At 39.1% G+C, this 24,980-nt stretch overlaps 1 protein-coding gene across 1 annotated transcript in view; it reads right to left on the reverse strand.

Annotated features, from left to right (window-relative positions):
- ITPR2 (inositol 1,4,5-trisphosphate receptor type 2) overlaps positions 1 to 24,980 on the reverse strand; it is a 445,246-nt gene that overhangs the window by 326,311 nt on the left and 93,955 nt on the right. Inside the window, exons 6-10 of the mRNA XM_036889596.2 lie at positions 24,610 to 24,708; positions 24,233 to 24,316; positions 23,800 to 23,946; positions 19,735 to 19,830; positions 6,414 to 6,458 (exon numbers count right to left, since the gene is read on the reverse strand). Coding sequence (XP_036745491.2) covers positions 6,414 to 6,458; positions 19,735 to 19,830; positions 23,800 to 23,946; positions 24,233 to 24,316; positions 24,610 to 24,708 — 471 coding nt within the window. The remainder of the gene's footprint in view (positions 1 to 6,413; positions 6,459 to 19,734; positions 19,831 to 23,799; positions 23,947 to 24,232; positions 24,317 to 24,609; positions 24,709 to 24,980) is intronic.

Below are 24,980 nucleotides of genomic sequence, written 5' to 3' on the forward strand. Positions count from 1 at the left end.
CGGTGACCTGGGAACCACACTTCCGTAGGACGGTAAACAGCTGAGGCCAGCAGGCCCCAAGAAGCCCCACACAGTCCTCCGTACAGGGCCCAGGAGAAAACCATGTGCACCTAGGAACCCCGACTCAATGGTAAAAAAAAAATCGGTGCTGACATCTGATACTGAAGATGATCGTGCCTGCGAAGAAGAGGACAGGGAGAGGAGGGAGAGGAGCTCTAAGAAGAGGAAGTGGTAGTTCTCTTTGAAAAGAAAGTTGATTTTAATTATGTCCTCCTAGCATGAAAACTTGGGGAGAAACAGACCAGAATTAGTCGCAAAGAAACACCATAAAGTGCTCCCTTCTGGAGTTTGCAAAGCTACTGCAGACAAAAGGAAGAACCGGCACCAGAATGCATGCTCACTGATGCTTGGGAGAGAAGGTTGCCTCAGAAGGTAAGAGCACGGGAATGATGGACAAGATTGGTCAGCTGTAGACACCACCCAAAAAGTTCTTGTGAATATGTAGGCAAAAGTGTTTGACCACAAGTAGTTAAGCAGAGTATATTAGAGAGACACAATTAAAGCATGATTTTAGCTAAGCAAATTAAAATCTAATCAATTATATCAAACTATCTTTGAAGACTTTAGTACCGAAGAAGGGCATGTAACCAAAATTAATGGAGTCATTCAACAAGAATTTGATAGTTTCTCTCACCACTGCTTAGTGTAGATACAATGAATGAGTATTCCAGTCTTTAAGATGAATACTATATCCCTGAAAGACGTATCTATGGATTATCTAATTTCCTGAACCTCCCGCATACCAATCTTCTAATTACAATTTAACTTTTGATACAGATTTCCTTCTGGGAAAATGCATTAAATGACCCAACAATTTAGATCTCTTTAGCAACTGAAGTTGGTACTTGTGGTTTATACATCAATGTTTGTGAGTTCATTTAGTAGGAGTCAACTTCCCTTCTGAAATGCTAATGAATTTCCTACACTTACAATAAGAGAGCAGATGCAGATTCCCAGAGATTACCTTCCTTCCTTGGTAATAATACCTGGCTATAGCCCAGCAAGAGCAGTAAGAGACCTCTCTGTTTTGACACTCTTACACTATAACAATAAAAATATTCTCCAAAAAGAAAAACTTCAATAATTAGGGCTAATTAAAAGAGGCCACTCTGAATTACTTGTATGATTTAAGACCTATGGTTTAATATTAGTTATGTAGGATAAATGTAATATACTATAGTACACCTAAATAATGTGCTTAGGTCCTTGGAAAAAAGCTTTAATAAATAGATAAGTTCCACTTATAAATAGCAAAACAATTGTGCATGCGTGACAAAAAGCATCAAACATGTTAAGATTTTTAAAACCGTGCCGTACTCTTAACCATTCTGCTTTTTTAATCTGTTGTACTCTGTTAGTTTGCTTACTAAACTCTCCTTTGTACAGTTTGACAGTAAACTTCAAAACAGCCCTTGGAATTTTTAAATAATGAAATCTGAATACTGAGTTATAAGTAAAAGTTACAAATTTTTTAATGTATTGATCAAGCTTTAATATGTGATACAAATCAATATAACATTTCTATAACATGAAGGCAGTTCTGCTCAAAATTAGAATGTGCTTGGTTGGGGCTTTTGTTTATAAATGCACATCTCTTTCAAAGTAAGAAAAAAGGCACAAAAACACGAGTTCCCTACAGAGATTACAGAACCACAGTGCCCTCCCTGCCGCATCACAAAAATACATTAAGGTACCACAGAGCTTAAACAGATGTTACATTTAACATCGGCTAGCTACCCAAAACACTCACTTCAGGGAGCGCAGGGCCTCCGAATGTTCACCTAGTCTGCTGCGTCTTATAAAACTAGTATTTTCATTTGGAAGGAAAGGACCACTGCCCCTCAGGTTATGAGAGTCCAATCCCTCAGAGTAAAAGAATGGCTTGCCTGGCTTTTCCTGCCTGTGCCGGGGCCTGCGGGGAGCAGAACAGCAGTTTGGCCTCCTGTAACACCTGCTGTGTTGACTCATTTGTGAGTCGCCGAATTTTTAGCAGAGACATCGCGTTGCAGTTCTGCTGTTGGGAGCCAGAGACATTCTGATGTGTTTTCAGGGCTGACTCTGATCTGCGGGCCACACCGCAGCACACACAAGTGCAGGCATCTGCGTTTTTGTTCAGACCCTTGGGGGCTCTTACCAGGGACTTTATGCAACAGACACAACGGGCCACTTGGAGCTGTAAACACTCCCCTGCTCTGGCTCCCTAACCAGCAGTTCCTCAGACGGGTTCCTACTCTGACCCTCTTTCCTTCCGAGGCTTTGTCACCTTACCACTGATGATATACAGTAAAACTGAAGGAAATCTGAGCTTCTTCTTTCAGAATCCAGTACCTCCCCCCATAAAGAAAAATTCCACAGAATAGAACTTTCAAGTATATTTCAGCAAGTTTCACAGTTCCTAGAACATTTCCATTTATGTATATTTATGCACAAAGATTGCTGCTCTTGGACAGGGAGTCTGTTCCCCAGGAGACATCTGGCAATTTCTAGAAACACTAAGTTGCCACAACTGGGGGGACAGGGGGATGACCACTGGCATCTAGTGAGTAGAGTCCACAGAATCTGTTCACAACTTACAACGCAAAAGACCCCCTACAACACAGAATCATCTGGCCCAATATATCCATATTGCTGAGGTGGAGCACCCCAGCATAGACCAAATTCACTCTCTCAAAAAATCAGATCACATTCTACATAAATATGGTAATGTTAAAATGGGTGGTGTGATTCCAAAGAATCCCCTTCAAAAGAGCCATTTGAAAAGATGCAGCCTTTCAAGAAGAAGAAAACTAATGACTGTCAGGTTCCCAGCTGGGCTTGACACAGTTCCAATGTTTACAGGGTCCCTGTGGATGCTCTACATTTGTAAGATTGGAAGTAATAGGCTCCTTTGTAGAATACAGCAATTTGGGCCTTAATGGGTGTGCTCAGACACACGCAGCCTCATTTTAGCAGCACCATGCATTAACCTTTGAAGTTTCAAAAATGGAAGGCAACATTTCGATAAAGGTTTCTAAATTACAGGAAAAGTATTAACTGGATATTAAACAGACAACATAGGGAAAATTAGGAAGAAAATATTTAGCATGGTCACAGTGAACCCAGTGTTACTGGAACCCAGATGGGAGGGGAGAGAGCATTCTGTTTTGGGAAATTGATTTCCTTTTTTACAAGCTAAACTCTAACTACTCTTTTGTTTTCTTTTTTAGACAGAAACATAATTATTGCTGAGTGGTAAATCATCTATAAAATGAGAAATCATATCATTAGCTTTATTGTTCCACATTCTCAGTTTTATTTACTTTCAAGCTAGGGACTTAAAAGAGGAAAATAAAATAAAATGTCTCCAGTTGGATGTGTCTCTGGGACGACAGATGACGTTCAGTCATAAACTTCTACAGCAAAAGCAGATTCGCCTGTGTTATACGCAATTAAAGTACTGCTAGTAATAATTGTTTTTAAAAAGAGTGCTCTTTCTCACCTTTGAAGTGAATAAACAAATTTTACTTCAGAATTTAAAAAGGAAAAAAATATATCAAGTCTAACAGAAGCTTGATTAACACAAAGAGTGAACTTCACCGAGGATTTATCCCTTATTTATACTCTGTGCTGCCCCGTAACCTTCATACTCTATATTCTCCCACATCTCCACCCAGAATCGGCAATGGCATCACTAAATAGTATGTAGCTGAGAGGAGATGAGCACAGAGATTTAATTCAATTGCCCAATTTGGGGTTTTGACATGATGCCCTTTTAATAAAAAGAGCTTACATTTTTAGCTTACTAACATCATTTATACAAAGAGCATCCATTTGTGTGATTGCATTTTTTCTCCTGGGCACACAGGTGAGGTATGTAGGGCAAACATCCTCATCCCATTACACAGGGGAGGAAACTGAGTCTCAGGAAAGCTACCTGACTTGACCAAGGCCACACAAGTTAGTGGCAGTGCTAAAAGTAAAGCCCTCTTGTCTCTACACCATGCAGAAGAATTCACATAGGGTATCATGAAAAGAAACCTTGAGCAAGAGAAAGGAAGCCCCTGACACCCAACAGCTGGCCTGGTGTTATCAGCCAGGTCTTGATGTTCCTAGGACCTGGCCTGACACTCACAGCTAGAACACCATGGTGTTCTCTTATTCAACATGAACGATTTCATAAAATGTTAACATCAGACAAGGCAACTCCATGACTATGTTGAATCAGGACAAAACAACATCACTCCATAACCATGTCTCTACACTGACAAAATTTTACATTGTCCAAGTGTACAGAAAATGGAAATTTATGGCCAGGATTCTCTCCTGGCTTTAATATTGCCCATGTGTACATAGAAGAGCCTGTTTGTATACCTACTGGTGGCAGGATGTTTACCAGCAACAGAGCCACCAGTCAGTCATGGGAGTAACCACCCAGGGGAGGGGTGGAGAAGAAACACACAAGCGCCTGGATGTAACTGGTCCAGCGTATGCCAGTCACCATGGAGACCTGAACAGAGAGTTCCTCTATGCAAGAGGCGGGGAAAGGAAGAGAGTAGTGAGAGCAGAGAAAGAAGTGCAAGCAGAGAAGTGGAGAGCTAAGGAGGCAGAGAGGAAGCAAGATGAAGAAGCAATGAAGGCCCGGTTCTAGGAGGGGAGAAAGCCCCGTGCTGGAGAGCAGGCGGGAGCAGTAGTAGGAGCCGAGAGACTGAGCTGCCTGGGGCCCCTGTGAGAATAAATATATGGGCCCCTTTCAGTCCCCCAGCTTGCCCTTGTCTTTACCGGCCTCATGGCGTTCACAGTGAACTTGCCCAAGCAGGAAACCCCGCTCCTCACAGAGTAACACCAAGCCACAGAAATGGCTAAATATTTCCTGTCTCCAGCTAACATGAGTTACTGCTGTTACTCCAGCAATTACAGTGTTAGCCTGGATCTAGTCTTCCCTCCCTGCAGAGAAAATGTATCAAGATACCTCCTTCTTCTGACAGCACTTCCAGCCATAGCAAAGCCCCACTTCTTTAAATCTTTTCCAAAATCCATTTGCACAAGTCTAAATCCTAAAATAGGCTCTTTGCAACACCTCTTGCTGAGATGCCCCAAGGCTCCATGTGGCGTACATACAATGAGCAAAAAAAACCCCACTTATTCGAGCACAGGTATGTCCTGATGGTCTCTGGATGGAGACCACAGAGACCACTGAGAACTAAGGGAGTCATGATTCACAGTTAGCTTTTCAAACATGGTTACTGATAGCATTTTCCTAAATCATAGGGAAGTACAAACCCAGCAATCCTGGGGCAGCTATTTGAAAACCAAGGAGAGAAAAGCTCACACAAATTATTTATAAAATGAATTATAAATCAAAGATCTGATTGATCTAACAAATCTATTTCTATGTTTAGGGACACTGTGACACAAATTAAGGTTTTCACTGGGTCACTGATTTTATACTTACGCATATTTCCATTGTAAACCTGATAGTTGGAGAGGGAGTCAAAACAGGACTGACTCAGGCCCAGAAATTTTGATTTGATTCACCTCCTCCATATGAATAGCCTCATAAAACATAAATCTGTGTGCCAATGTAAAATCAGTAGTCTTTTTTTTAAACAGTCCAGTTCTTTCTATCAAAGGGTAGAATTTTAGATGATACAGTATGATACCTACCAATTCCAAAAGCATTTGTTAAATACCTAACAAAATTTAATGACAGACTGTGTCTGTTTAATATGAAAACATGTGGCTAAATTGCTAAAATAAAATAAAATTCTAAAAATCCAGCCTGCCATCCAGGTTTTGTCTGAAAATGTCCTGAATTTTTTATTGAATTAACTCATGTTGTCATCATCTTTGCAAATGATGATGAAATAAGCAGGGTAAATAATAGTAAGTATTTTTAATGAATATTGGTTTTAAAATAAAATTAAGAAAGCTTTTTGAGTAACACACTTTGAATACCAGAAAAATCAGTCATCTAGTTGCTTAATGCTCCAATTTCTCCCCATAAATAGAACCCAACTTATTTGGAATCAGATGGATTGTTCTGTTGTCCTATTTTAATAGCATGCCACAATTCTATTTCTCCTTACCAGTTTCTATGCATTTCTGAAAACTAAACCGAGACCCACCATAGCTCCAAGATGCCAGCTGCCTTCCACATTATACCACACATGATAGAAGTTTCCCAAAAACCCTATTGGATATCTTACAATCTAGGCCATATCATCTTTTAGTTTTTATCTTAAATCCCCAGCCTTTATTCAGAAAATCTCTTCAAAGTCCCTTGTCTTCAAATTTCCTATTAACTTTTCAATTTGTTCACATAAAATATAAATGAAATGCTTGGAATTTCTTAGGGAAAAAACAGCTCTACTCACCACGTTTTTCCCTTCATTTTGGGCATCTCGATAATCAGGATTAAGCTAAAACAAAACAAAACAAAACAAAACTAGTTTTAAATTGCTATAAAAAGCACATTATCAAAACCAGAGATGCTTAATTCAGTTCACTATTGAACCCTTAACTAAGTTTAATATAAAAGGAAGCTAGGAAAGAAACTATTGGTAAACAGTTACCTTCAAACTTTAGTTGCAAGAGACACAGCTAAAAATGCCAAATTTATGGCCTTTGTTTATATCAGAACAGTTGACATTTTTTAATAAGTGGGAACTAACAATCTCACCTCCTCTGAGGAAGCATTCAAAAGAGTTCAAGATCACGCTCCACATGCTACATTACAAAGAAAAGGAAGTGAAATAAAAGAGGAACTCTTTATCGGGTATGTCAGCTAAGGCATGAGGACTACAGAAACTAACAAACAAGAACATGTGTGTTCGGGCTTGGATGTGGAGTTTCTCATCTTTGGATGAGAAGGATGAGCTCCGGATATGCTGAGTATTGCCCATGCATTTCCAGCTATTAGAATCCACAGCCCCTGACTCCCTGCTAACTAGTTTCAAAAGGATGCATTCATTGTACTGATATAATAACTAGTTTGATAACTTATAAAACAGGCTTACAAGGTGTTTAACCTCAAAATAACAAGTTGTCCAATCGAATGTAATTATTTTAATGTGGATTAGTTGGGGTACATAATATGCACCTCTAGGTAGTTACAGTCACCATTTAAAGCATAAGGTTGGGAGTCTTTCTCAGAATGACTCTGGGCTCATAGCTCTGAGGAATGCCCCTACCAACATCACTAAGTAACAAAGAGGGGGCCCGAAGCACCAAAATCAAGACAACAAAACAAAAAACTTTCATCTCCTGGAAAGCTAAGGCTGACAGTCCATCTAAACCCGACTCTTCAATGAACTGACAATAATTAGAAAGCAGACAGCACTGGGGGCGACGTAGAGAATTCCCCAATTTTCATTTCATGGCATAGCTCAACCTCACTTCAAGCTAGTGGCCATGTGAACACACTACCTGCTACGGGTCCCACTATTTGTCCACTGACTCAGAAACCCCACGTATTTACCAACCAAAATCCTACATACAAGTTCTTCTCTGTCACTGAGAAGCTGCCACTTAACTGAGCAGAAAATTCTTTCCCCAGTCCTCCCACCCGCTGTCCCACTACCTCTATCTTGACATACGCAGAAGAAACGGCAAAGCTCAGGAAACCCATGGGCAGGGAGTGGAGGGAGCAGGTGAGGGCAGAGGGCTTTCTCAGAAGGGCTGCCTGAAGGAGAGGAAGAACTGCAGCTGCTCCGTGCTGGAAGTACGATGCATGATAACATGGAAGTGTTTCCATGAAGGGAGTTACCCAAAGCGTAACCTTCAAAGCAATGGCTTGACCTGCACGGCAGCAATGTCAGCCACCACCTAACCAAAAGAGTGTTTTACTAAGAACTGTGCCGGGGCATTGTGCTCGGTTCACTCATGTGCTTACTGTCTTCATTCCAAAGATATTTTTCTCCATACACAGTCACTGTAAAGCCATATCCCAATCATGTACTAACAATGCAACGTTTGTAAAGCATAATTCTCACTGCTCTTATTCTAATCAGGATACCAAATTGAATGGAAATCACAACAATCTCCAAAGATTAAAATAGTAATAATACAGAAATAGCAAAGGGGTAGGAGAAAGAAGCCGCTGCAGTAGAGCCCAGGTACACAGAATCGGCATCTGCCAGAAGGGGGACCCCCACAGTGACTGCCCTACAGTCTGTCCTTCAGCTGAAGGTTCAGGAAGAGGGCTGAGAATTAAAAAACAGAACAAAAGGATCATCCACTCAACCAGTCCCGCTCACACAGAGCTCAGACGCCTGAGGGTAATGAGAAAGAAAAAAAAAAAGGTATGTAGAATAAGGGGAAATTCTTTCTCAAGAGTTTTTCCAAATATTATCTATGGTATTATACAAACTGAAGTCTCAGGAAACGCTCTGGCATATTCAAAAAGTACAAGGAAACGTTACCTCTCTATGAAGGCAACCTAATAAGTTTAACAGCTAAAACTATAATATAAAAATAATCATATAAAAATATAAAGTTTATAATATAAAAGGAAGGTAAGGAGGACTTCATGAAAAATGAAAGCCTAAATCCAAATTGAAAGCCCATACTGGCAGCAATAAAAAGCATAGTTAATATTATAAGAAATGGGTGGTGCAAAGAATAAAAATTGGACACTTATCCCTCAACACAAAGGAAAGGGTAAAGAATTGAAAATTAGGAAAAAGAAAATAATCACGGAGGGCCAGAGAAGGGTGTATCAAATAATGAGCTATTGGTGTACTCAAAAGGAAGAGAAAATAAATGAAACAAAAGCCATAGTCAAAGATAACAGAGAACAAAGTTTTCTTCAGCTGAAGAATGAACTGCCATGTTCCAGGAAAATGAGCTAAAACAGAATGACAGCACCATTGGATGGAGAGGATGGGAAAAGGGCACAGGGAGGACATAAAATAGAGCCAGAAATTAGGCTTAGATGAAACTGCATATCATATAACAGGAGAACGGATAAACAAAATATGGCATATTCAAACAATATAGTACTATTTGGCAATAAACATGATAAGCCACTGAACCACACAATAAGGATGGATCTCAAAAATACCTACAATGGAATATTATTCAGCCATAAAAAAGGAGGAAATCCTGCCATTTGCAATAACATGGATGGATTTTGAAGGCCTTATGCTAAATGAAACAAATCAGTCAGAGTGACAAACACTATATGATCCCACTTACATGTACAATCTAAAAAAATCCCGAAGTTATAGAAACAGATCAGATTTGTGGTTACCAGAGGCAGGAGACTGGGGGGACATGGCAAATTAAATGGATAAAGAAGGGTCAAAAGGTACGAACTTGCACTTATATAATAAGTAAGTCCTGGGGATGTAACATACAGCATGGTGACTATAGTTAACAATACTGTATTGCATATTTGAAAGTTGCTAAGAGAGTAGACCTTAAAAAATCTTTAAGGAAGTAGATAAAAGTGTTCTCATCACAGACAAAAATTGTGTAAGTATGCATGGTGTGTATGTTATCTAGCATTACTGTGGTAATCATTTCACAAATACACATATATCAAAGCATTCTGTTGTACACCTAAAATCCGTAAGATGTTCATATGTCAATATTGTATCTCAATTTTTAAAAATGTAAGTGGAAGAAGCCAGGCACTGTATGACTCCATGTATATGAAATCTAAAAACAGACAAAACTATGGTTAAATAAATCAGAAAGTGAGTGGGGTGTAAGGGCAGGGAGTAGACAGAGAGAGCAGAAGCCAGTCCAAGAGTCACATGACAGCAGTCTTTCAGGTTTTGGAGCTGACATTCAGTGGGGGCCGGGGTGGGAATAAGAAAATAGAACTTTAGTAACAAGCTGCACATTAGTGCTAGGGCAGCAACTGGGGAGATTTGAGGCTGAACTTGGTTTTTCTTTGGAGATACATACCTCAGGGTCCTTAAATCTCTTAAATTATGAATAAAAGAATTAGTTTCAAAACAGGATTATTCTTGCTCTTGGAATCCAAGAGTGAAAGGTCGAAAGCCAAAGAGATAGTGAATTAACCAGCCTCCTGTCTACTGATTTACCCCAACTCAAAAAGACACACTTTTCCTTGGTAATAATGCAAATTCCAAGAAGTGTTTTTAAATTTGTTTTGTTTGAAGAATTCAGACTTTTAAAATTAAACCAAAAAATCCATACTAAAACTATAGCTAATACATATCCAATAGATATGAAACATGTTTAACCAAGGATATACCTATGGTTAAAGTTTTCATTCAATAAGCACTAAAATAGTTGGTTACAGACACTGTGAAGTATGGACACCATATGTCCATAACTAAAATGTGTACAGACACGGGAAGCAATCTACCTAAGTTAAACTACAAGATCATTTGTGCCCTCTGAAACGTAGATCAGATTCTATCCAAAAGACAATGTTACTTTCTAAAATTCAGTGCCCACATACTCTGCTACTTAGGATCACACAGTTCAGTCCTTGAGGGACATCTGGGGAACCAGATTCCAGACTCTGCTCTGTAAGGAAATACCACGGGCCTAGGATAGGTCACCTAACCCCCACGGAGTTCAGGGTCCTCATCCGAACAGTGAGAAAAGTCTGTGCCTACTAACTACATGTCATGAAATTTTACATATTCAATATTCACGTCTTTGGCAGCAATACTAAAGATGGTGCTGATCAGTTAGATTTTGCTTCCTCTTGTGTCTCCCAGGCTGCAATGTGGGGTTTTTTTTAATTAATAGAGAGTTTTTGCCTCAGCAAACTCATTACAATGATGATAAAAATTTTAATAATGAGGAGAAGGAGAAGGAAACAGAAGAAGAGAAAGAAGAGGAGGAGGAGAAGCCACTCAAATATATCCATGGCTACGTGAATTCAGTAAACCAAAGGCCAAATAAATATAAGCTTTAATATGTTTTAATTATACCAGTGCTTTCCTTCTCTAAATATAATAATAGCAGTAATTATTCATATAATTAGACTAAGGAAGAACTGAAAAAAAATACTATTTCCAGAGAAAGGGGAGGAGAAAAGACATGGTCATGTAGAGATTCCTAAATCTTTTGGGACTTTAAAAGGAAATATTTCCTTATGTTAAAAAATAAATTATAAATCTGGCATTGGAGAGATCTAATGTGCTATTCAATCATTTATTCAATAAATATTAATAGAACATCTATAATGGGCAGAGCATTATGGCATATGGTATTTTAGCAAAGACAAAGAGAATATGGTCCCTGACCATAAGACCTCACAATCTAGGAGGGAAAGATAAGACATAAAGTTAGCTGTTATACAAAATAGAATGTGACAAGAGATAGAAGACAGGAATGAATAATTTATAAATAACATAGGTCAGAGGAAGGAGGGATCTGTGGTGGGCAAATTTATTCCAGAATTATTCATGGAGAAGGTAGCATTTGAGATAAGCCTTGAAGGGTGGATAAGAATTTTAACTGGCACAGGAGGAGGAGGGAATAAAGGCAGACAGTGCAGGGGAGCAAGTGCCGTACAGGTGAGAAAGTGAGACTTGTTCTGAGAAGACCCATAAACGTCATTTATGGAATACTTTCTATATGCTGTGAAAGGCTAATTCATTTCCCCCTTACAATTACCCTATTAGAAGAGATTCTTGACCTCACTTTACAGACGAGGTGATGGGGCCCCTCAAGCGAGGTACTCTGTGCAGTCACACCACTGCGCGGTGGCAGGGCTATTCAGAAGCATGGGTCTGATGGTGCCAAAGCCACCTGGCTTAGTAACGGTGGCATGTCACCTCCCTCCTGCTACACAGGAGTGATCCAAGGTGGGCACCGGAAGGCCAGCCTAGACTAATGGGGCCTTTAAACCATAAGGACGAAGGGACTTGCATCTTAAGGAAGATTCTGAATATCTCTGGGAAAATGCTTACAGAAACAGTGCACAAAGACCCTCAGCTGGCCATGGTTAGTGGGAGACGGAGACAGAGGATGGGGGAGGCAGAGTAGCCAAGCGCAGTGGTTGAAGTGAGAGGCCCAGTAAAGATAATAATGCTGAAATGAAAAGAAAAAGAGGATGCAAAAAATCTTACAGAGGCAAAGGAAGTAGAATCTGAATGTGTAAACGGGAGAGAAAAATACATTTATCGTGACTCTCAAGTTTTTAACAATAAGCTAAGAAAATTCCCAACTCTGTGGGGACACAATTCAATCTTAGATATATTTATCATGTCCCAATGGCAGGAGCATATCCAAGATCAAACTCATGGCCCACTGAAGCCATGAGAGTGAATGACAGAGAAGATACAAAGAGCAAATACCCACTATTACCTTTTGAAGGGCATTCTCATTTAAACAGCCAAAGAGGACTAGAAAGAAGTCATGCAGAAAATGTGACAAGTCTGAATACAAAAGTAGCAAAGAGTGAGAGAGAAATATCATAAAAACAGTGTATTTTAATATAATTAAATGTGTACATGTTCCTCTTTCCAATGACTGGCCTTTCAGAACAAAAAGAAAAAAAGGGAAAAATAACCTTTACTGGATACTTAAATGTGCCAGACAATTCATGTTTTGATTTATAACATTTATATGTGTGTATAGTCTGGTATGTATGTTCCTCTATGGTATTTATGTATATATGCATACACAAACATATAAGCCAATCCCTTTTCAAATACTATGGCTGATACAGTTGCCAGAGAACTAAACATAGGGATATTTAAAACTACAGTATCATTATTCAGAATATCTTATGCTAACATGCCGGTTTCGTTAGTACTGTCTTTAATTAAATCCGAAGGCTATTGCGTGGTTAGGAAGTGTTTACTGCCATCTGGTGGAAGTTTGGCTCGTTGTCCCTAAAAGGGCAATTATAAAATCTTTAACAAATAAATTTATTTTGCTTGAATTACTTGATCTATCTTGTTTGGAAGGACTCATCAAAACTTAGTGCTTTCATACTATCCAAATAAATATGGTATAGAAGCAGCAGATCAAAAATTGTGATACTTGATTTATAATTCTTCCCATGGCTATGGAAGAACTAGTAAGGCTTCATATTATCCTACTCAAAATATGATAAAATTCCTTTCTCCCCCACAGATGTGGTTTCAAACCCTCCTGCAGCAATAAGGAGATCTGAGTGAAAGGTCTACAGCAAACAACATCTGTGTTGTGCAGTCAAGGCTTTTTAAATATTTGACTGTTCACCTTCCCCTCAAGCCATCTAATTCCTGTATGGCCCACAGAAACGAATACAGTAAGAGAGAGAATAACAGTACCACAGTGAATTATATTATGGAGCCACAAATGTCTTTATTATCTAATTCATAATTAAATACTTTGTTTCAGATTGTTGTCCATGAGTTTCCAGCATTGTGTATTTCTCAAAAATAAATCCTGAATTCCCTGAAACCATATTGTTGGAGATCTTTAAGTTGAATAAGGGTCCATTTATAAGCCTTGGTTCACTTTAGTATATTACAGAATAAAATCTAAACAGTGTTGTATCTTTTATCATTATCCTAATTCTTAGATGTTTTCCACAATTCACATACACACACACACATGCAAAAATATGGTGTTTTTCTTAAATAGCTTGTAATTTATGTGTTTTGTCTCTGCAATTAGACTACAGAATCTTAGCATATGAAAAGTCTTATTTCCTTTGGACAGTGCCCCCTTCATTTCTACACAAACAATTGGCTTAATAAATTTTTTCTGAATAACTTAGCCACACCAGTAAGAACTAGTTAAAATAAAATATCATGTTTAGGAAGTACATGTGAAAGTAAAAATTTTAGGTGTTATTTTTTTTCTCGTTTGTGCTTAGATTTAAGGCTACAGCCCTTTGAACTTGCTATGAAGTTTAATCATGATCATCTATAGATGGTGATAATTTAAACATTATGCAAAAACCAGTTATCTCAGATGCGTCTATATGCTGGAAACAATAGCAGAATGATGTCCCAGTGATTGAATTAGTATCATTCTCTTCTAGATGGCAAATGCTTACAAGAGAAGGACCAAATGTCAATCACTGTTTTCTTCACAGTATCCAAATAGTGCCTGCACCTGTTAGGCAGTCAGTAAATGATCACATAATTTCAGTATAATGTAAATCAGGGTTTCTTAAAATTAACACTATTGGCATTTGGGGCCTGACAACTCTTTGTCATGGGGCTGGTTCTGTGCATTATGGGAAATTTAGCTGTATGCCTACCCTCAACCCACTAGACACCAGTAGCTCACTCTCCCCAATTTTGACAAAAATGTCTCCAGACATTGCCAAATATTCCCCGAGGGACATGAATCACCCTTGGGTGAGAACCACTGATATAGATCAAGCAATACAGCTCTAGTATTCAGCCCGAATTCTGTCACCTTGTTTTTTAACTTTGGACAAAGCAAATCACCTGTCTGAGCCTGGGTTTCCTTTTCTGTAAAGTGAAATGATCGGTTTTACAGCCTCATGGTCTCTATGATTCGGCCCACTATTTACTGAATGTAGACTAAGTATCAGATACTGTTCTAGGCACAAAGTATCCAGTGGTGAACCCCTAAACTTTTCCCCCTTTAAGTTGTCTGACTGACAAGGAAACACCAGTTTATAAAAATAATAATAATCACTACTCTGTATTTCTGTCCCCTTAATCTCAGTAGAAGTGAAGGACTTAACACTTATTGGATACATTTTTGTGCAAGGTGCTGAACTATTCCCTATCTTCTCTAATTTCAAAATAATCCCATGTAATACATATTATCACCTTTTTGCACACAAAGGAACTGGGGTTCCAAGAGGTTAAATATTTGCTTAAAGTCAGACTGTGAACAGTATACATGGGATTTTTTTCCCACTACACTAGGCTCTCTTTGCCATACTGGTCAATACAAACACCATAAACTCAAAGGCAATTCCAGAAATGCATAATCCAATTTACCAGGAATGTCTTGAACACATTGAAGAACATTTCAAATTATAAATATGTGTTGAGAGTGGAAAGGCCAAGAGAAAAGAGTAATCCACTGCCAAATCCTGCCCCTCTGATAGGTACATCTCTATAAAACAAAAACAGCTCCGTTCTCATTCATCTTATTTTTTTAATATAATTTGTAAAAACCTATCAGGATTCTCACTTTCCCTTTCTTACTGTTCCTCCCCTTTCACAGCCACAATACAAAAACTCAATCCTCACCTGCCTCTGCTTCCAGGCTTCCTCGTCATTCCACCCGGTCCATTCTAGTTTCCACTAAAAGTGTTCTCACAAATGACATGCTGTTGACAAACGCAGTGAATCCACTGTGTTCCTGACTTTTCCATAGCACTCCCTCCTTTTGGAAACTATCCTCCCTTGCTTGGCATTTGTGATCCAGCCCATCTGATTTCCAAGTTGCTTCCCTGACTTCTCAGGCCTTAAAGATGATGCTCGTCATCTCCCTGAGGACCTCATCCATGCTGACGGCAGCCACATCTACTTCTTCAGCCAAGCCAATCCCCAAACTGCGCACTTTGTGCCTATGAGACATCTTCCCGTGAATGTGCTTACAATCAAACATATTCAAAGTTGAACGGGTTGTTTCTCTCATCAACTTTGCACCTTTTCCCATTTCCCCTGGACTGCTGAATGACATTACCAGGTCTCCAAAGCCCAAATCCTCCTGCTCCTTAGCCCCTGACACTCCGTGGATTTCCACGCCATTGCTTCTATGCCCTAAAAAGGTCTCCACCCTTCCCCTTCCTGACATTACCAACGCCATTCCCTTGGCTCAAGTCCTCAAATTTCCTTGACGGTATCACACCTGTGTCTCCTATCTCATCCCCCTGACACAGGTCCATCCCTTCAGGGCACCCCCCCCAGGTCCCAGAGCAGCACAGTACCCATAAGAAGTCTCCCTGGGGCGATGGAATGTTCTGGTTCTTTACTACCCGCTACCAGGCAGTCACTGAACAAACCGAAATGTGACTGAGACACTGACTTTTTTAATTCTAGTGATAATTAATTTTAATTTAGATCACCAACATGTGGCTGGTGACCCCCATGATGGGCAGTGTGACTCTGCAGTGGTCTTATGTAAACCAATTTCTGTAGAACACTGTTCTTTACTTCAAAGAGACATCCATTCTCCTTAGCTTAATATACATGGCCTGAAAAACCAGCTGCCCACCGGTTCCGGCCACCCAACTCCTCTCCCACCTTCTAGCACCACTTCCAAACTCACACACATCCCTTATGTGACACACATATGTATTACCCATATGAACCTAGTTTGTACGATACCACACACCTCCTTGCCTGCGTAAGGGCGGTTCTCACTGCCAGAACTCACTTTCCCTCTCCCTGACACCCCATCTGCTTTATGCACCCATCAAGCAGCGATCCCTCTGGCCCCCTCGCCATTCCTCGGACCTCCCTTGCACCATCGACGAAAGGTGTGGTTGCACTTCCATGCTTCCTCATAAGCACACCACTATTCACACTGCTATGACTATGATACATTTATAGCTCCTCAAGGACAGAAATTAGATTTTTCTAACAACATCACTGCTGTCTACCAAATGTTTGCAAATAGCTGTGCAGTCCCAGCCATTAAAGTAGCTGTCAAGATAATCTCCGAACTTCATTAATTAGATTAAATCGAAACCCTTCATTCACAATTTTCAAACAAAGGGATCTGTCCCTCAATAATTGCTTTTGGAGCCCCTTTCCTTGAGCCAGGCCCCCCTTTTCACATTCCACATCCCTGTCTGTGCCTCCTTGGCAACTTCTACAAGAACTGTCCTTTTATTTCTCTGCCCACCCATGTTTATCACTTTCTTTGGGAACCAAGGAAAAGTTTGCCCCAAGCAAGAGCGTTTGGTAGTCCCACACCAACTCTACCTGCACACATAATCGGCCCTACGTGACCTTGCCTGAAGATCATCCTGTGGTCATTTATTTTATGCTCTCTTCCAAACTAGAGGGTCCATTACTTGAGGGTGAAGACTGATTCTTCTGCTTCCTTATCTTCCTGCAGCATCCTCTATTATGCTGTGAGCTTATCAGGCCCTTACAAACATATATATCAAAGAGGGTATGAAATCTTAAAGATGATGTCTGTTTTTATGAATTCCAAAAATAATCATTTCCAACTCCTGCATTTTCAACATCCTATCATGTGTCTTATTTTTAAGTAGCACTGGACATTAAAGATAAAACTGAAAAAGGAAAATAAACAAAAGCCACTTGGCCCTTTCTCCCCTGTGAATAAGGGTATAATAATAATAATAAAATAAATACTGCTAGAGAGTTCACAACTCAAAATGCTGGGAACTGCTTCCCCTATCCTCAATGACATGAATAATGCTTTGAAATTAAAGAACTGAGCATTTTTAAAAAGCAAAATGATGAAAGGATCACCTTCCTGCTGTCGAGGGCTATTTTCCACTTATTGTGCAAGTGGAATTAGAAATTAGTTTTTTATCACAATCACTGTGTTTCTACCACCCCTCAGGACACTTTCACACACCAGTGGGCAGACATCCTAAGATACAACCATGCCAGGGTCTTGTCTGAACTTAGCTGACATATAAAATATAACTCTAACTCATGGATGCCAGCATTTTGAGGCTTTTGGTTTTAGAATACAACACAGAAGCACCCATTCTATTATACTAGTTATAATCAGTAAAAAACAGATTCCTAGCTTTCAGTTTTCAGGTAGATATTTAATGCTTAATTCTTCTTCCCCTACCTTTCCATAAAAAATGAAGTTATCTAAAGTATTAAAGGTGAGAGAAGAGATTCTACTAATACACCAGATCCTTTAACAGATAAAATAGCACCCGGCAGGTTAATTTGTGTTCTTACAAGTAGAATGAAAAGTCTTTGAAATTCTTTTCAAGGAATCAACTGTTTTTATTTTTTGGTTTTTAATGAACTAAGGTCTTGCATCTTTATTAAAGTTAATAAACAATTTAATTCTTAATAACCTAACCATTTAAATGAATCAAGTGATACAAGTTTAAGGAAAACTAGTAATGTGTAACCATGTTAGTTTTCTACAGACCAGTAGCTCAGACAGCCACTGACTGAAAAAGCAAATTAAGGAAAAGAGCCACTAACATAAGACCCAAGAGAATCTTAATCCTAATTCCTTATATTTAATAAAACCTCTAATAGACTTCTCTAATTCTTATTTTAGACAAGATTTGCTACCTTACTGCTATATGTTTCAAAGGCTTTCTTCTCAAAAAAGTTACTCCATAAGTATTTACAGTATAAAAAGCCCATAAACTACAGAGCTATATTTCACTTAGTTGGACAGATTCATAAATAATGAGTCAGGTATTTATAAAAGTAGCACAACCCGTACTGATCATATAATAGAATGAATCATGTTGGCATCACTGGATGTTCACCATAAGCCACACCTTATTGCCAGGCACTTCACCTGATTTAAAGTTCTTAGCAGTCTTATGCATAAATATTGTGACTGCTCCCATTTTCTAGAGGAGGAAATCGGAGTTTTAAGAGATAATTTTCCCAAATATGGCTCCAGATAACTCTCAAATACAAATCCCAAAATTTCTTTTGCCCCGTGGTCTCAACTAACAGAAGCTTCAATAGCTTCTTTATTTTCACCCATTCTTTCAAAAAATAGTCATCAAATGCTTTCTAAGTACCAGGCACTGTCCTGGGTGCTGGTGACACTGTGATGTTTTAGAAATAAAAAGAAAAAAATGAAATAACAAAATCCCTGCCTGCAGAGAACATACATTCTGACAGAAAAAATCAATAAAATGCAAAGGAAGTCAGATACCCACAAGCACTATGAAGAAAATTATCACAGATTAGTAGGAGCGGGCTGGAGGCTGGTTTTGACAGGAATCAGCACGCTCACAGGAATTTCCTGCTTCGCGAATCTTGTTCTCCATCCCCACTTCCTTAGCCCTCCCTCACCTCTAAAACCAAAGTTAGACAACTAAAAGCTCTAAGACCGAATTCCGGTTTAGAATCCCAGAAAAAAACTCTAAACTGAAAAGCAGGAACAGTTGACGAGGGTAGAATGGGTATTTTTGTATATCTAAAAATGAATATTTTAAAAATTATTTTTAAATTAGATAACCAAACTTTGATCAAATCATTTTTAAATCTCCTATGCTGTTATTCTACCCACCGCATCTACCTGATAGTCAACATGCTTTTTAGTGGAAAAAGAAAAGACCTTTTTATGTTTTTACCATTTTTATTGACAGTTGTAGGACAGTTTGGTGTCTCAGAGAGAAAATCTGTTCCTCTCCAATGGCTTGAGCAATAAAAACCACCCATCAGAGAAGCCAGTTTCAGCAAAGACAAATCTGGGCCTCTCTACGCTACACGCTGTTAACGATGAACTGATCGTGTCTCTCATGCAGACATTCTGAAACACTGAAGCTAAACAGAAAATGTTAGGACTTACCACATACATAAGCAAACCAGATACCCTAAACCAAACACCAGCATTCTGTGATGCTGTTACTGGTTTGTTTGTTTTTTAATTTTTAAGAAAGATTACTTGAAGGCTTCAATTAATATTTACATTTTAAGAATAATTTATATGCCAATCCAGAACATGATAGGCGATAACCACACTTGTATAATGACTATTCCTACAAATGATTGTTCCTACAAATCTTTTGGAGAACCTAACTGCCTCTTCCACTGTTTTAGAGTCAGATATTTATGAGTACTATGCCATCAGTCTTACCTCTGCTGCTAAATAGTTCCCAGTTGCAAGATGTTTAAATCTGAACAAGCTGTTCCACTGACCTGCACCCCCACGGCATGGGTCGTGATGAACCACCTACAGACAAAAAAAAAACAATAATAATGGCTAAAAGGTATTCATGTTCCTGGCAAGCAAATGCCAATGGTTTACAGGGACTGCCGGCCTGCTAATGCTAACTTGTCAAATCTTTGTTTTCAGGAGAGAACAATGTGGCAGAAAAACAAAATTGCCCATAAGTGACCAAGAGACATAACAGTTAACTCACTGTGTATGCATGATGCTCACGCTTTATATCTGCAAACACAGCCTTACTCCAAAAAAAACATGTTTCCCAGGCCCAAACTGGAAATACTGTGTGGTTTCCTCCCATTTCTTATTCAAACATTCATTCAACAGATTGCATTAGAGCCTACTATGTGCCAGGTACTCTTACAGGCATCAGGGACACAGCAATGAATGAGACTGGAGCTTCCAGTAAGTAAGAATTGGCAAGTGCCAGGAGGAAATAAACAGAGTGCATGATTGAGCAACTAGGGAAGGTCGCTTTCGATAGGGCAAGCTGCAGGGGCCGCTCTGAGCAGACAGATGTGAGCTCAAACCTGCTCTCACCTGCAGGCTAAGAATGGACAGCCACGCAGAGAGAATGAAGAGATCATTCTAGGCAGAGAACCACCAATGGCAAGGCCTGGAGGTCTGAACTAACTTAATTCTTGGCCCTTTTCATGCATGCTTTTCATGAACTCTGTGTCCTTTGATACCTGTCCTTGGAACCGGTCTGCCCCAGATGCTAAGCCACTAGGCTCTAGGAAATAAAAGCAGAAGCTCCGAAACAGCTGGTTAGGGCAGGCAGCTGGTGGTAGCAGCAAAGCTCAGGTTTTACGATCTGAAGATGACTGTGTTGGCTTCCCAGTGCCACCAATTATTACGATTCGGTCACAACAAGGAAGTTAACATCTTGAAGCCTATTTCTTCATGTACAAAATGGGTTAATTCATCAAAGGCATATCAGAGTGCTAGGAGAACTTTCATTATTCTCCTTAAACAGGTTGCCTTCTTTTTATTACTATTGACCACACTTGGACTCCTGCCCCAGCCTCAAATTCTGTGTGCTAATGTATATAACTCTCCAATGCCTTTTCTAGACTCCGGCTTCCAGGTCTTCCTCTGCTCCAGTAGATCAATTAAGATAACAATCATGAAAATACTTCAAAGTGGATTAAGTCTACAAAAACACTCCTTCTGTGAGCAAAACTCCTGCCCATCCTACAAGGCCTACTTCTCAAGTCAAACTTCTATTAATTCTTTGCTAATCACACCAGCTAGTATGATCTCATCCATGTTTGAACTCGAACTCCTTCGGGAAGGCAGATAAAAGAGAAGCTGATAAAACCTTCTGGTTGTCTCACATACACACACATTTTGTATCCACTTGCTAGAGATTAACAAATAACTTGAAGCTCACCATGGATCTCACACTAAGAATTCCTGTCCTATAAGCGAGGAGGTCTAGCAATGGTAGGAGAGCTCGCTAGGGGACAAACTAGAGATACGTTGGAGGAATGCTGCTGGCATTAATGGTCAGTTGCCAAGATACTGTAAATTCTGCAATCCACGGGAGGGTTCAGCACATGTTAGATGCTGTGCGTGGCACTCAGGACCATCCCCTCCCTTCTACGTGTTCCCTATATCACAGGGGCTCAGCAGGGCTCAAGCGACAGTCATTAGAATTGGAAAGCACAGCAAAGTAGCAGAGGGACCTCTCTTTGGTCCAGGAAAGGTAGAGGCAGCCGCCCAGTGGCAGGCTCGTACAGAGTACGGCAGACACGGAGCCCTGAAGCGGGAGCCACGGCCCGGAGGCTCAGAGGAGGAGCAGCAGTGGCTTCAGGCCCTGCCAGACCTTGAAATAAGACCACAGTGCACGCCCCGTTTCCCCTATCCAGTCCTCCCAGTAACTCTGAAACCTAATTTCCTCTGTTAAATACCCTTTGCTTGAAACACCTGATGTTCAGGCTTCCACACTGTGCAGCACAGAACAGAGAAGGGCCCCACTGCCTACCTCTTTCAAATGCCCTAGAGAAGTAAGCCCACCATGGGTGCAACTGGTACCACTCTAATCCATAATCACTGTAAAAAGGTTCTACACCCAGATAGACATAAGTCCAAAAACTTAAAAATTCACTAGGGAGAGGGAAGCTGAAATGAATTCAAGACATTCTCTCAGCATTATTGCATAATTTATTCACTCTCTCCACTCTGACTTCTCAATGGATTATTCCATTTCCAACTTACATTTTGTTGCAAAGGATCGCAGCGCAGTGATACAGTTACAGCAAAAGCCATAAAACTAGTAGTAAATATGGAAGAGGAAAGATTCAAAATTCCTCTTAACATACTTGGAGCGAGCCATCGAACAGACACACATGAGATGCAGGGAACTCACTGGACAGGGAAGTCACTCTATGACTTTTTCATCACTAGATTCCATTAATACAGTTTTAAAGTAACATTTCATATTACTATCTCTATATTTTTTAAGTTTTTTGGAGCACCGTGATAAGAAATCTATGCTGTGAAAATGCACATTTTAATTCTGTATTGATTTCAGGTTGCCTGATATCATTCAATCTAACCCTGATATGAGAAGCTATGAAGTAGGCTTCAGGCAAGAATATCAGGTGGCTTTGGTTGTGTTTTTTATTCCCCAAGACTTTCTCAATTCCTTGTCACCTATGGAAAAAAATATGTTCTCCAAATATATGGAACAATACGGTCTCCTCTGAACACCAGACACTAAAAGCATCCCTTAACATGTAGTAGGCTTTCAAGATAAAAGTGTGTTTTTCTGTAGTATTGTACCTCTCCATTCTAAACCACATCATAACTTAGAGAATTATTGTGATGTTGCATTTATAATTTAAGGCTCAACTCACTGGCATAAACATTATACTTCCTCATTGTCTCTGTATCAATATTCTGTAATTTGCCTCATTATTGCTGTTTCACTTATGGTTATTTGCCTCTTGTTTTAATTATGTACAAATAAGCCTGTTCTGTGATTACCTCTCCTAACATTAGATATTACTTGAGGGCCTCTGCTTTTCCATTTTCCTGTACTAGGAAAGAAAGCCTTCTGAAACATGTCTTCCGCCACTTCTTTCAAATCTTAATGTATCCATCAAAGAGAAGTATAAATATTATATCTTCTGGAGTTAGTCATTTGCATGGCGAAATAAATATTATTTTATTGTAAGTCATTTTGCTTTTATTTCTTCCTTATTTTAGAATTTGGGTTTTATTAATTTTTAATCATGAGAATATGTAAATAATATGACCTGAATTTCATTTTAGGATATGAATGGAAGTGTCACAAACTATATGCTATAAAATGGTAGAGATGGGTTTTAAATGGCTGAGAACCACTGCCACAGGCCTGGATATCTATTAAATCAAGATGGAACTTAACCAGATTTTGGCTTGTTCGTGGGTGATTATGTATATCTTATCTTCTCTACTGTCCAGAAAGGTTCTATAAAGAAAAGTCCATGCCTTACATTTTCCTAACTACTCTACTATATTGGCACCTGTAAGAAATACTTTTTAAAGAATTAATGAATTCTTAATAGTAAGTCTCCTCATTCCAACAGAAATGATACCCCCAGAGAAAAATAAATGTTCTCTGTTGGAACTGAGAAGTTCTGTTGCCTGTCTTTACTGAAGCAGTCATCCTACTCCACTGTCACCCCAGTGCTATTTGAGGCACGTGCCTTTAGTTGGATCTGTCTTGACAACATTTCACACTGGATTTTTAAAAAGCAAAATCATATACATGCCCTTATTAAATGGCAGAAAGAGAAAGAGAAGACAGCTAAAGGAGGTCACAACATTTCCGATCTGTCATAGAAATGAAGGGACAGAAGCTGATTTACAAAAATTATTGTTCTGTGGGTCTATCATAAACAATGCCTCTACCATAAAACAATCAGCCTAGTGAATCTTGCATTTTTGATATAAATATTTATAAATAGCCAAAAAGTATTTACACACCTCTATTTCCCAGAGTGCTTTAGAACTAGTAGCAGAAGTGGCTGACTGACGCAAGGTTGTACGAAGGAAAATATGCTGTTTTTTCTCATACTCGTCACATGTCAGAAACTTCTCTTGTTCCGCATGAAACAGTCTAACAACATCACCCTAGAAAAACAGGTCAAGAAAACTATTTCCAAGAGAAATCTGAATAAGCAGGTAAAGAAGCAGGTGTTCTTTCTAGTTTTGATATACTAGGCCCTTCTGTTAGCTGCTTGGCTTTTAATTATTATTTATACATCTCAAAATATAGGAAGGAAACTCAATAAAACACTCACAGTGAGTTTACAGTCACATTCTAAACTATGAATGCCAATGAATAGGCAAGCTTTGCATCTAGAAGTTCAGTAAGACTACTTTCTTCCAGCAAATGTTCCATGTAGCATACACTTACTCCTTTTAGTACATCCTCTCGATAGGAACTATATTTCATGAATAAAGTGATTTTCCAGCTAGTGTTGCAATTAACAGCATTCACCTATTAATGAAGAAACATGAAGTTATAAAGGCCACAGATTCCATTTTATACCAGAAATTATTACTGCAACTAGTAAGAAGAGAAAAAGACAGCTTTGGACAATGAGGTATGTACCTCAATGCAAACATCTTTAAAGGACTGTTCAAAAATAGAAATAGCTACTTTATATGATCCATAGAATATTAATTAGCATAACTGGGATTCTGCTCATGAAAACAATGAAAAAAACTATATGGCTTTTTTTTTCCTCTGAAAACAATCAATACATTCCTTTCCTTTCCTCCTGAACTTACCTCTTTACACCCTGGATTATCAAGAAGTTCTATGTTGCTGGCATGTAGAGGCTGTCCTGCATTCACGGGCATCAAAACAACTTTATCACCTACAACAATCTAGGAATCAGAAATGAGTTGAAATTGAGAGACTGCATGGATCTTTGATATTATGTTTGAAGCTAAAAATAATTGCAAAGAAGTCCTCATTATTGACCTAAACCTGACCTGTTTATTTTCCATAGAAATTTTAGTTCAATTCTTTTACTCATTGAGGTAAAATATATTCTGATAAATGATCATATAATCATATACCATAGTACTTATTCATCTGGATTTATAAAGCTAGTGTAGATCCTTTTCTTGTTAGTTTACCATTTCAGTTAGAGTTT

This window comes from Manis pentadactyla, chromosome 14 (genome assembly GCF_030020395.1).
Source record: "Manis pentadactyla isolate mManPen7 chromosome 14, mManPen7.hap1, whole genome shotgun sequence".
NCBI lineage: Eukaryota > Metazoa > Chordata > Mammalia > Pholidota > Manidae > Manis > Manis pentadactyla.